At 46.6% G+C, this 12,035-nt stretch overlaps 2 protein-coding genes across 2 annotated transcripts in view; both read right to left on the bottom strand.

Annotated features, from left to right (window-relative positions):
- Nucleotides 1-1,569: 1,569 nt before the first annotated feature.
- LOC104937549 (zona pellucida sperm-binding protein 4) lies at nt 1,570-8,971 on the bottom strand. Its single transcript, XM_027282481.1, has 13 exons — nt 8,064-8,971; nt 7,435-7,559; nt 6,501-6,741; nt 6,154-6,281; nt 5,956-6,052; nt 5,711-5,833; nt 5,251-5,423; nt 4,810-4,907; nt 3,602-3,729; nt 3,332-3,512; nt 3,098-3,242; nt 1,869-1,945; nt 1,570-1,680 (listed from the first exon to the last, which is right to left on the bottom strand). The coding sequence occupies exons 1-12, from the start codon at nt 8,827-8,829 to the stop codon at nt 1,871-1,873; spliced, it is 2,280 nt and encodes a 759-aa protein (XP_027138282.1). The 5' UTR covers nt 8,830-8,971; the 3' UTR covers nt 1,570-1,680; nt 1,869-1,870.
- A 227-nt stretch (nt 8,972-9,198) lies between these two features.
- Nucleotides 9,199-12,035, bottom strand: part of LOC113746673 (uncharacterized) — a gene marked incomplete at its 3' end in the record, with an annotated part of 4,259 nt that continues 1,422 nt past the window's right edge. The window contains exons 2-6 of the mRNA XM_027283387.1: nt 11,410-11,562; nt 11,068-11,186; nt 10,808-10,982; nt 9,736-9,848; nt 9,199-9,642 (exon numbers count right to left, since the gene is read on the bottom strand). Coding sequence (XP_027139188.1) covers nt 9,199-9,642; nt 9,736-9,848; nt 10,808-10,982; nt 11,068-11,186; nt 11,410-11,562 — 1,004 coding nt within the window. The remainder of the gene's footprint in view (nt 9,643-9,735; nt 9,849-10,807; nt 10,983-11,067; nt 11,187-11,409; nt 11,563-12,035) is intronic.

Here is a 12,035-nt window from a genome sequence, read left to right as displayed (position 1 = left end):
CGATAGTCTAGTGTATTAAATCAAGTGCGCCTGTATTACAGAATGTACGGCAAATGCATGTAGTCCATGATACGGAGCGAGCAAACCTATTACAACACTGTAAAATCCCTTTGATCCATAATTTCTGACAAAGGTTGATACACTTGACCTCAGGACCATCCTGACTGTTCACTCACTCAGTATAAAGCATATTTACTGAATCATTTTGGAGCAATTCATCCTCAAAGTTCATTATTTTGAATTGAAAAAGACATTATGTGCAATATTTACTCTACTGTAAAACCTCACTGCAGTCCTGAGATCAAGTGTACAAACCTTTAGCAGAAATTATGGACTCATGAACTACATGCATTTGCCATACATTCTGTAATACAGGCACACTTAATTCAATACACTAGACTATCATTTTGTTTTCTCGAGATCTCAAATTAATTATCTCATTATCACGGGAAAACGGGCGGAATAAAATGTATGTATGTATGGCCTTTTAGGGCTTCCGTAAAAAAACAGTTTTGGTCTCTGTAGCTAATTTCCCCGTTCATGACAACTGTACTGAGGGTGAATTTATATACAACTCACCTGTTCACATTATATTAAGGCTTAAAGTTATGCAGGGTTAAGAGCGTGAGCTTTTCAGAAACCTGTGGGTGACGTCACGAGACTACATCCACGTTTTATGTCTGTGGTGAAACAAGCAGCAAACATCTATCCTGACACATCTAAAGCTCACCAATTAAAAAAACATTTTATTTCTATAACAGAAGCTGATGACTCTTTCCGTACAGTACTCTTTATAACATCATTTAGAGACCCAACAGTTCCCACCACGAGTAAACACTTGGTGACAGTGGCGAGGAAAAAAAACTTCCTTTAAGAGGCAGAAACCTTGAGAGATCGTCCCGACACACAACTTGCTTTATTTACATTTGTCTTTTGTTTAAATTATAAAAGATGCATGTTAACCGGTGAGCTTCAGAGGACAGTACACTCCATCAGACCTGCTGGAAACCAGCCGGTCATTCAGGTTTCTTATATCTGTGAGTCTGATGCTGATATATTAAACGTATGAATGACTCTTTGGCTGCAGCTCACACCGACCAGTGGAAGCACTTGAAGCTGCAGGGTCGCTTTAAAGTGGTCAGTAGATGAATTGTAATCTTATCTGACATAACGGAGCCTTCACAGCTGCTCCTGCTCTTTTTTTTTTTTTACCTGAGATGTCATTTAATCTGATTGTGTGCTTAATCCTAAATTCATGTTTAATCAAATTACGGCACAGTAATCCTGGCGCTGTAGCAATATTCCAACAAAGGAGCTGTACACATTAAACAGCGTGGGGGGTTAATGGACTCAGACCTCCCTCGAACAAGTTAATCTGTTTGTGTCTGAGAAATATTCTCAAGTTATATCTCATTTACCTCTGTCATGTGTTAGTTAAACATGTGGATCTGCAGAGAAAGCCCGTCTCTCGGTGCACGAGGGCCAAACGTTTGTGTAAACAAAGGCGCCACTTCCTGCTGTAAACCCTGGCTGCTGCTGCTGCTGCCAAAAACAAACACACACTCGGCGTCCTTTAAGAGCTTTTTATTGAGCGACGTCCGAGGCCTGAACAGGGAGGAGATACGGCCAGCACCAGATCATCCTCACAGCCACCGACTTCAAGCATCTTCCATGTCGTGGCTGAAAAAAAACAGGAAATGGATCACTTGATAAATTATTCAGACCTCTCCTCATTATTAAATCATTGTCCTGCTGTCACACGGAGCCTCGTCTGGCTCTGCTTCCACTGTAACCAGGATCATTGGCGAGCGTTTCTCCTGCCATCTTACAGAGTTCGTTAAAGGGTGTGGCTGCTGATTCGTTCTTACCGTCACCGGCCGAAGCATCCCTCGACACAAGGCCCATCACGTGGGGAGCAGATTTCAGTCGAACACATGAAGTAGATCTGAGAAGGAGGGAAGGAGGGGAAACAGAGCAGGGTTTGACGCAGCGTCCAGTCTTGTGAGTGTGCGATGACAAACAGCTGCTGCCAATTGAGATTTGGCCAAATGTGCAGTTTACAAAATGGCCTCTCCGCATCGCCTCCCAACGAACGCTGACTTGAGAGATTTAGAGGAACAGCTGTCGATGGTTTTGTAGAAAGACTCAGCCATGACACAAAGACTGGAAATAAAACTAAAACATCCAACGCCAACTGCCACTCCCAGGGGCCAAACTCACACTCAGACAGCTGCAGGTTAAACGCGCTTAAAGCAACAGTGAGTTAATGACAAGTTTGACACCGCGCTCACATCTGTGATCATTAAATATGAAGCTGGAGAGCTAAGCTTAGCATAAAGACCCGGGACAGGGACAAACAGCGAGTCTGGCTCTGTGCAAACGTAACAAAAATCCCCCTTTAAAACCGCGACATCTGTACGAGTTAAACAAGATGTAACATGTTCACTGAGCTTCAGGGCGCTTTGAGACAGTCAGCCTGAAACTCTGAAACTCTGCTGATGTGTTCTGACTTTATTTATTTCATGAAATCTGAGTCTGATGTTTAATTTGGTTTGAGAGAGTGAGCGAGCAGTGGTTGAGAGACACAGACAGCGAATGAGAGTGATTGTTTCACAGGTGAGGGTAGGCCAGGCTACCTGTTTCTTTCAGTTTCCAGTCTTTATGCTATACCAATACACCAATCATCTCGTCTATGGGTCGAACAGTCAAAAACAAATCAGCACCCTAAGTCCTTTCCTAACAACGTTTCCTTGAACTCTGTGGAAAACGTCAAAAGCTCAAGGGAAGATGTGAAGGAGAGGTCATAATTTTTTATTGTATTGTATTTACCTCCTTTCCTTTCGTAAAGGACGGTCTGGTGTATCCTTTGCTGAAGGAGATAATAAAGGAAACATTGAAGCTCCTTCTCTTAACAGTTAGAGTTCGAACAGCTCTCATCACGCAAAATTGACTATTTGTCAAGTCGAAGAGAGTGAATAAGTGTCCTAAAACTATATCGCTATAAATTATTCCAACTTGACAAAATCATTAAAACACAGTTCTTCAGTTAAACGGCTTTAACCTCCCTCTGCTCAAAGGCCTCTGCTCTTTTTTTTACCTCCTCCTCCGGGTCCTTGAACTCGCCGTCAGGAAGGAACTGGAAGGTGCTGATGGTGAAGCGTCGAGTCTGAGCCTGAGGAGAGGGCGGCCGAGGATCCAGCAGCACAGCCTGCTGTGGGGCTGGATCCAACGGGTTCGGACATCTGTGGAGTGATACTGCTCATTAGATAATACGTATGACATAAATTTCCTCATCTCCTCTCATGCTCAACGTGTCTTCACACAAACGTACCCGTTGTACAGCAGCAGCCACACGGCCTTCCCCGAGCGCGGGTAGGCCACGCAGTAATGCACCAGCAGAACCAAACTGGGATCCGGCGTGTTGACCAGCCGCACTTCCAGGTAAATGGGTTTCCCCAGCAGCATCTGCAGGGGCCGGTGATACTGAGGGTAGTAGCTGCTGTACTGGACGTCTGGGACCAGGACGAGGACGAACAGGTTTGTTATTGGATTAGTAGCTTCCGTCAGTCAGCTGATGTTCGGGTTGAAATGAAGAGTCTACCTTTGGCGATCCTGAGCTGGACTCCAAACACGCCCTGTGTGGGGACTGCAGATCCAATGGTGGGAGTTTTAACCATGTAGCTCACAGTGAGAACAGTGCCCGGCAGATACCTGCACTCCACCAACAACCTGAGGACGAGACAGGAAACAGTCTCCCAGTGCGAACTCCAGACCACGTGCACCACCTGCTGTGAAGCTTCCATACAGTTTCCTGATGGGATGACTATTTCCAAAAACTATCAACACTCCGTCATGAAAGTTAATTCTTGGTCATTTTTAGTTCAACTGGTGGTTATTTTTCATATTTCTCTGTTACCTGTGAGCGACTAGTCTTTAGGTCTTTTCATGCTCCACCCACAGACTTTGGTCCAGCTCTCAGTCAGGGCAGGGAGGACACACAGGACAATAAACTATCGATCATATTCTCTGTTGCACTGACTACTGCACACTGTTATTGTCACTCTGGACTAATTTGCACCAACTCTGCTGATGCTGTGATCTTCATTTAGTGTCTATTATCTCTATTTGTAGGTCTGTTTCTTATTTTTTTATATATGCAACAATTTACTTTTATATAGTTTTATATTTGTAAAGATCTAAGAAAGAAAGATAAATCTTATTTGTTCTCTTTATCATAAAAGATCTCGGTCTAAAGGGAACTTTTTAACGTTTCATCACAACAATGACGTGAAAACTGCAGTTTTAAAGTGTCAGCTCATAGTTCAGCTTTAAGTCTGATTCTTTTTATTAAAACACAGGTTTTTAATTATAATTTGTAACGGAGGAAAAGTCGAGGCAGATTCAACTTTTGGAGAAACAACCTGATGTCACGCTGCAGTGACCCGTTATGTTCTGTCGAGCGTCGACGTCTGACTTGCCGTTTCCTTCGTTTTGTCCGAGCGACATAGACAGTGAATGAGAGAGAGGGAGCACACACACCCATAGCACCCCTCAGAGACAGGGTTCAGTTAGTGACTACATGGTGAATATTATTATCCACCAGGAACTGATCCAATATTAGACTAACTCATGTCACGGCTCCAGATTAATCTTCTAGAACTGCTGGATGTTTGTTTGCCGTCTGAGCTTAAAAAGGTTTCTATGTTAACAAAGTGGCAGCTGCAATAACATAATATAAAAACAAGTTAAATCATCTGAACATGAAACTCACTGATCCTCTCTGATAGTAAAAATGAAAAACACTCTGACCTGACAGGAGAGTCTCTCGTTATGGTGCCGTAGTTGAGGCTGATTGTCTGAACCTTGTTGACGATCTCCACAATGTAGACCATGGTTTTCCCCACCATCTGTCAGGACAGAGCGGACGCGGCTGCAACGATTAATCAATTAACTGATGAAGCTGTTGAACGAGCTACTGAGTATTGCTGCTCCGCAGATGTGAAGGTTTTTTGGGGCGCGGACAAAACAAGATATTTGAGGACGTCACTTTGGGCTTTAGGAGACAGTCATCGATATTTTATGGGCCAAACAACTAATCGATTAATCAAGAATGACAATAATTGTTAGTTGTAGTAGTTGTACTTTAGTTGCTGCAGTTTTTTTGTCGATAAGACAAATCTAGACTCAGATTTCCTTTACTTGCTCAGATTTTTTGTATTTCGGGGAATGTTTTCATTCATTGAAGCTTACTACTCTGCGTGCCCCGCACCCATCCATCGGGATCTTGAACAAGGCGTAGTCGGATGTCACTCTCTGGGGTTTGCAGGTGGAGTTATCGGCAGCCACGAGCTGGGCGGGGGAAAGAGGGGGCTCGGTGAGGGAGGCGGGCACGGAGAAGACAAAGTGGCGGTCAATAGTGCACTCTGGAGGAGGACACACACACACACACACACACACACACACACACAGTTGTGTGAAGGTCAGATGAACAAAAGGTCAGAAATCTCAGGAGGCGATTGATAATGAGACCCAAGGTGTCTTCTACCCTTTTCCACATTCAGTTTCACTGCCAGCTTGAATCATGCTATGCCGGGCCTGAATATGCCTCCTCACACATCTAACAGCTCACATTTCCGTACCCAAAACTGTACTCTGCCAAGTGGCGTGAAAATGCCAGTGGGAGCGGGAGGGGACACAAGCTGCAGCTCACCGTCCATGTGGTAGTAGCAGGCGGGGGGTTGCTTGCTGAAGCAGCAGCCCATGGAGAGGCACTGTGGCTCGGATACAGAGCCGCGTCCACAGGGGAGACGCTGTTCGCTGGGAAGGTTGCACTCTGAGGGACAGCACGACAAATGTCAGCCACAGTTAAAATAACTCTGAATGGCTCTGGAGGAAAAACACCCTTTGGCAAGCTGAAAAGCCTTTCAGAGGGTGTAAACATAAAAATCCATCTACCTTGTCCGGGTCTTGGGATGAGAACCGGACAAAACAACTGAGCCTCCTGTCTCCCATGTGCTGTCGTGTAGAGGACAGTGACGATGTACTTTTTACCCTTTCGGAGACAGAATGTTTACACGAGAGTTAATGGGTAAAACAAATGGTCAATTATACGAAAGGTCATGTGCTCAGTGTGAAATCCGAGTCGATACTTGCCTGCACACTCATGTGGCAGCGCGAGTGTAACCGGAGACTCAGACGGACTTTGCCATCTTTGCCTTTTCTTGCAGAATACCCACAGTGCTTTGGGACATCCTGGAGGTTCATTTGGTTCCCTTTGAAGTCTGAGGAAACGTACAATAAGTTATTTCTGTGTCGACTTTAAAAATGGCACAGTTATAGCTCTCTGCACGGCGAGGCACGGAGTCTCAGTGTTACCCAGTCAAAACAAAAACCAAGCATACCTTTCCCAACCCCCCATTCGACTGCACCCCCAGGAAAGTTAAAATTCAAGTCATGCAGAGCTGATGGTAACCATATGCACCTGGAGCACACACACACACCTTTAACAACTATTCCAGAGATGGGACCGGGCGGGAGCTCCACGGTCATCTGATGGGGGGAGCAGAACACTTTAGGTTTCTGGACGACCTTGCCCGAGGTTGGGATGGTGGTTGTGCTGGGTGGGGTAGGGGGCACTGTAACTGGTGGAGGAGTTTGATACGGGCATTGCAAGTCCACAGTCCTGTAGCGTGCCACGGAAAGATCCCAAAACCTCAGAGGTAAAGACACAATCGTGGGAGTCTAAAAAGAGAGAGCGAGATCAATAAAGTCAATGTGAACGACCACGCTCGGTTTGCAGCTACTATATTTTAAAAATATCCTCGAGTTGAGCTTAACTCACAGAAACATCCAAGTTTTTACCAGTCGGGTTGCACAGGACATAATAAAACCTGCATGCAGAGCAAACGCTGCATACAGTCCATATGGGATCAATCGTTAAAGAAAGAAAAGCTGCTGACTGCAGAAAGCTGCTCGTCTGTTCGATACACAAACAGGACTGCAATCATAAATCGCTGTAGTGACAACTCAAAACGTCAGCGTCAGCAAATCAAGATCTTCTACTCTGTGGTGACGCCATGAAGGCATCAAGTTAACGTCTGTGTGAGTGGAGCCGTTTGTAGATTTGCATTTATAATTTGAAACTGCTTTTATTGGTGACGTTTCATCTTCAGAAAGAATTCCACACATTGTTCAGTTCGAAGGCCCCTTTCCACGTCCTGTGTCTGAGCCTACGCACCTGTCACTGAGACTTCACGCTGTCTGAGAGACTGTGAGAACGTTTATGTTACAGTATATCCATGACTTAAAGCCATTTCACAGAGACTTTACATTTTTCGAACTCGACCACATCAAAGAAATCTTATTTCCATTAAAGAATAAAAAGCAGCAGCACAAAGTTGACACGTTTGGAGGCAGAGACTAGAGAAACCTCACCCGTGTCTCGCTGTGGCAGGCGGGCAGAGGAGAGTGAAGGATCACCCCCGAGTCTGCAGCCATCTGTACCGTGTACCCACACAGAGGAGACACGCTGGAGAGGAACAGCCAGGACTTCATCTGGTCTGATGTCAGAGACAATGATTGTTAGAACGTTCACAGCTCTAATAAAATAAATATCTGCGTCTTCGAGCGAGTTGCTAAAAATTATGACAGGAAACAGGAATTCAGAAAGCTTCTTCCTCCTTGTTAGGATAAATCACCTGGAGACAATGAATGTCTGTACAAAACCATGAGAATCCATCAAACAGTCTAGACCACGGTTTGTCAAACTACGACACAAGCACCACGTGAGCTCCCTGCAGTGATAGGTGGAGATGCAACTGAAATATTTTTAATTAAATAAATCAATTTAAAACATCGTTCGGTCACATTTGTGCCTATAGCACGCATACTTGAGTTAGAAAAGATCAAAAACTGGAATCGTGGCTCCAAACGGGAAAATATCTAGAATAGAAGTGTGGTCAGGATTCACTCTGAGGTGGTACGCAGTGTAAAAAGTTTGAGAAACACTGATCAGAGCTGGACTGACAGACCGAGACTTTTTGTTGTCTCTGTGAAACACTGACCTCTGACCTGGATGGAGTCTGGGTGAGCAAAAGGCAGGAAGGCGATCATCCTCCCCATCAGACACTGCAGATAAAAGGTCTGTGGAGCTGATGTAGACGCTGTAGTAGTTGTGGTGGTAGGAGTTGGACTTGTAGCACAGGGGGTGGTGGTGGTGGTGAAAGGCTTCTTGGTTGTCATTGGCGGTGGAGTCTGTGGATACTGGGGCACAGGCGGGTGTGGTGGATAGTAGTATGGTGGGTAGAGTGGATGGTGATGGGGGTAATAGGGGTAAGGGTAGCTACAGATGGTTTGAGTGTACGGGGTGCATGTGATGGGTGGAGCTGCTGGTTCCTGAGGAGTGGTTTGAGGTTTCTCTTTGGCAGGCAGCGGAGGTGTGGGCGGTGGGATGTAAATGGGTTTTTGTGGATAAAACTGGCTGAAGGTGTAGCTGGGAGGTTGTTTTGGAATCATTGGAGAAGGGGAGGGTGGAGCGATAGTAGGATGGTATGGAAAATGTCCATACTGATAGTAGGAGCTATAAAAAGCAGGATGATAAAATGGTCCGACTGGGTACTGCGGACCCTCGGGTTGTTTTGGTGGAGAGGGTGGAGGAGGCAGTGGGCTGGGAGGGAGAGGAGCAGGTGCTTGGGTCACTGGTGCTGCAGTGGGTGTAGGGTAGTGAGGCATCTGAAGGTAATACTGAGGGTAATAAGGAGCCGCTTGAGGTATGGGTGCCTGGGTAGGTGGAGGGGCAGTAGTTGTAGTTTTTGTAGCTGCTGGTGTCATTGCAGGGTAGTAGAACGGTGCATAGGGGTAATACACAGCAGATGGATACTGACCAACCGGGAACTCAGAAACTTGTTGTGAGGAACTTTCCTGCTGGAGCAGGAGCTGAAGGTGCTGCTGCTGCTGGGGTTGGAGCTGCTGCTGCTGCTGGGGATGGAGCTGCTGCTGCTGCTGCTGCTGGGGATGGAGCTGCTGCTGCTGGGGATGGAGCTGCTGCTGCTGCTGAGGATGGTGCTGCTGCTGCAGGGGATGGAGCTGCTGCTGCAGGGGATGGTGCTGCTGCTGCAGGGGATGGAGCTGCTGTTGCTGCTGGGGATGGTGCTGCTGCTGCAGGGGATGGAGCTGCTGCTGCTGCTGGGGATGGAGCTGCTGCTGCTGCTGCTGCTGCTGCTGCTGGGGATGGTGCTGCTGCTGCTGCTGCTGCTGCTGGAGATGGCGCTGCTTGTGCATCTGCTGAAGCCGTAGCTGGAGGTGCTCCTGCTGGGGCTCCTGCTGGGGCTGGGGCTGCTGTTGCTGGGTCCCAGGAGGACTGCCAGGAGTTGGTTGAGGGGGGCGTGCAGGTTGTGGGCCAGGAGGATAGACCTGGAGAAGCTGTGGGTACTGGAATCCAGGATGGGGGTAGTACGGGTACTCAGGAAGCTGAGCAGTCTGCTCCTGGGTTGGGGGCTGAGGAGGAGAAGGTGGTGCAGGACTAACAGGATACTGGGGATCACTGGGAGGAGAGGGGACGTAGGGAAACTGAGGATGGACTGGACAGGAGAGGATGTATTCCTGCTCATCGAATATAAAGTAGAGAGAAATCTGAGGACCGCCCTGTAAACACACACACACGCAGTATTATTGGATCAAAACCCGGCACAATAATCCAAGTTAAAGTTAGACAGTTTAAAAGTTACAACAACTTACTCCACTGGTGATACACAGAGCGCTGTAGGAGATGAAGAACATCAGCTGTCCAGGACTGGAGGGGACTCTGTGCGCACAGTCTTCAGACACCAGCGGAGCCCAGGCTCCATTCACTGCAAACACATCACACGTTTCTGTCGTCGATAAAGGTTCAAGCCCAAACTACCACTGAGGTATTTTTAAAAAGGGAAGTCGGGGATTGTAATAATCTTAGCCAAGTTTAGAGTCTACAGATAAAAACAAAAAACACATTTATAGGTCAATTACCACATTTTAGACTAATTTGACTACTCATTAGGATATAAAGGATCGGTGTATATCCACCAGCATTTTGTCCCAGTGTGGAGAAGGCTTTGAAACAATATGCAAAGCTTCATGTTTTTTATCAGTTTCCAAGTAAAGAACTTTATCGTAGCATGTTTTTGTAAACTTTTATGTAAGAACTGCCTGATTTAAATAAAACCTGCAGACGATATCATTCAACCACTGAATAAAATTCAAATATTTACATTCATCCATCCATTTTCCATAACCACCTATCCTTATCAGGGACACTCCCAGCATTAGGCAAGAGTCAGCCGAATACACCCTGAACAAGTCGCCAGTTTAAGACAAACAACAACTGTTCACACTCACATTCACAACTCCAGGCAACTTTTAGAGTCAGCAATTAACCTGCATGTGTTTGGACTATGGGAGGGAGCCAGGGAGAACCAACGCAGACACGAGGAGAACATGCAAACTCCCCAAAAACATCCCAGCCTCTGCCACAGATGTGAGGCCAGAGTGCTAACCACTGCACCGCCGTGATGCTCGAATATATTTATGATATATAATTTGTTTTAAATTGAAATTAAATGATTAACTCGGACTGAACTAATCTCTCTCTCCATCAGATTGCTGTATCTATTTGCAGGAGATGTCCTGAAACATTTATTAGGAAATGTTGGACTTGTAAAATAAATATCTAAATTGTGTTTTAAAGCCTTCCCAATGCAGACTCACTGAACATTTATTCATCGTGTTGGTCTGCAGAGTGTAATCTCCCCCCCTGTGATTTCTTGACACACACCTCTGACTCCCAGCATCGCGACATCCTGCTCCTGCCCGTGCATCTGCACCGCCATGCCGTAGGGGGAGCAGAAGACCGAGGGGGGCGAGGAGAGGGCAGGCGTGGACATCTGCACCGGGCAGGAGAGCTTCAGAGGGATCCCCCACCACAACAAGGGCAGCACATAGCTGCCGTTCTGACAGAGATACAAACGAGGAGGTGATGAGCGCGGGGCGGAGGAGTAATCGCGGTTGTAAACATAACACAGCTGCTGCTCGTACCTCCTGTGTGATGTAACACGCATCATAAGGCACGGTCATCTCAAGGTCGCTCCATGACGTCCTCACCGAGTAGCCACAGTATGAAGGTAACTGGAACAAAGAGATGGGAGAGGCTCCCTCTGTGAAGACAACAGCTCATTTTAAATAATCTGACGATTAATTCATGAATTCACCAAATCAGCCTCTAAAAATGTGACTGATTTTCTTTAAAATCACCTTTATTTCTGACATTTTAAGTAATCAGTGGAAAATAATAAGTTACTCGCAGCTCTAGCAGACCTTAAAGGTTTAAATGCTCATCGCCCTCATCTGTATGTGTTAGACCACACTCAAACATCTCACCTCTGTCCACTAACAGGTGTGTGAATCCTTCTCCAGAGGCGGTGAAGGTCATGACATTAGCATCGCACTGCACCAAGGGCCTCATGGCCTGCCACTCGGAGAAATGTGGAGTGGAGTCGAACGACGGGGCCAGAACTTTGCCCTGGACTCCATCTGGACCCGGAGGAAAGATACGAGAGGACAATTAAATCTAGCTCTCTCTGATTTACAGAGTTTCCTGGTGGACAGTGAAGTAAACTGCTGTCAACTGTAGCTGCTGTTAGCTCAGTCCGTCAGCTTGGCCGTGAGCTCAGAGCGACGGGTACCCGTCGCTCTGAGCTCACGGCCAAGCTGACGAACTGAGCTAACAGCAGCTACACTTGACAGCAGTTTACTTCACTGTCCATCAGGAAACTCTGTAAATCACAGAGAGAGCTAGATTTAATTGTCCTCTCGTATCTTTCCTCCGGGTCCAGATGGAGTCCAGGGGAAAGTTCTGGCCCCGTCGTTCGACTCCACTCCACATTTCTCCGAGTGGCAGGCCATGAGGCCCTTGGTGCAGTGCGATGCTAATGTCATGACCTTCACCGCCTCTGGAGAAGGATTCACACACCTGTTAGTGGACAGAGGTGAGATGTTTGAGTGTG

The sequence above is a fragment of the Larimichthys crocea genome, chromosome X, assembly GCF_000972845.2.
Source record: "Larimichthys crocea isolate SSNF chromosome X, L_crocea_2.0, whole genome shotgun sequence".
In the NCBI taxonomy this organism is placed as follows: domain Eukaryota; kingdom Metazoa; phylum Chordata; class Actinopteri; family Sciaenidae; genus Larimichthys; species Larimichthys crocea.
The sequence above is the reverse complement of the archived record's forward strand: the minus strand, read 5'-3'. Positions and strand labels throughout refer to the sequence as shown.

What these genes read in the sequence shown, in the direction of transcription:
- LOC104937549 (XM_027282481.1), bottom strand. Translation starts at nt 8,829, where the DNA reads ATGACACCAGCAGCTACAAAAACTACAACTACTGCCCCTCCACCTACC. An exon ending in CCTGCCACAGCGAGACACGG is followed by an intron (nt 6,742 to 7,434) that starts GTGAGGTTTCTC and finishes CTCTCTTTTTAG; the next exon opens with ACTCCCACGATTGTGTCTTT. An exon ending in CATCCCAAGACCCGGACAAG is followed by an intron (nt 5,834 to 5,955) that starts GTAGATGGATTT and finishes GCTGTCCCTCAG; the next exon opens with AGTGCAACCTTCCCAGCGAA.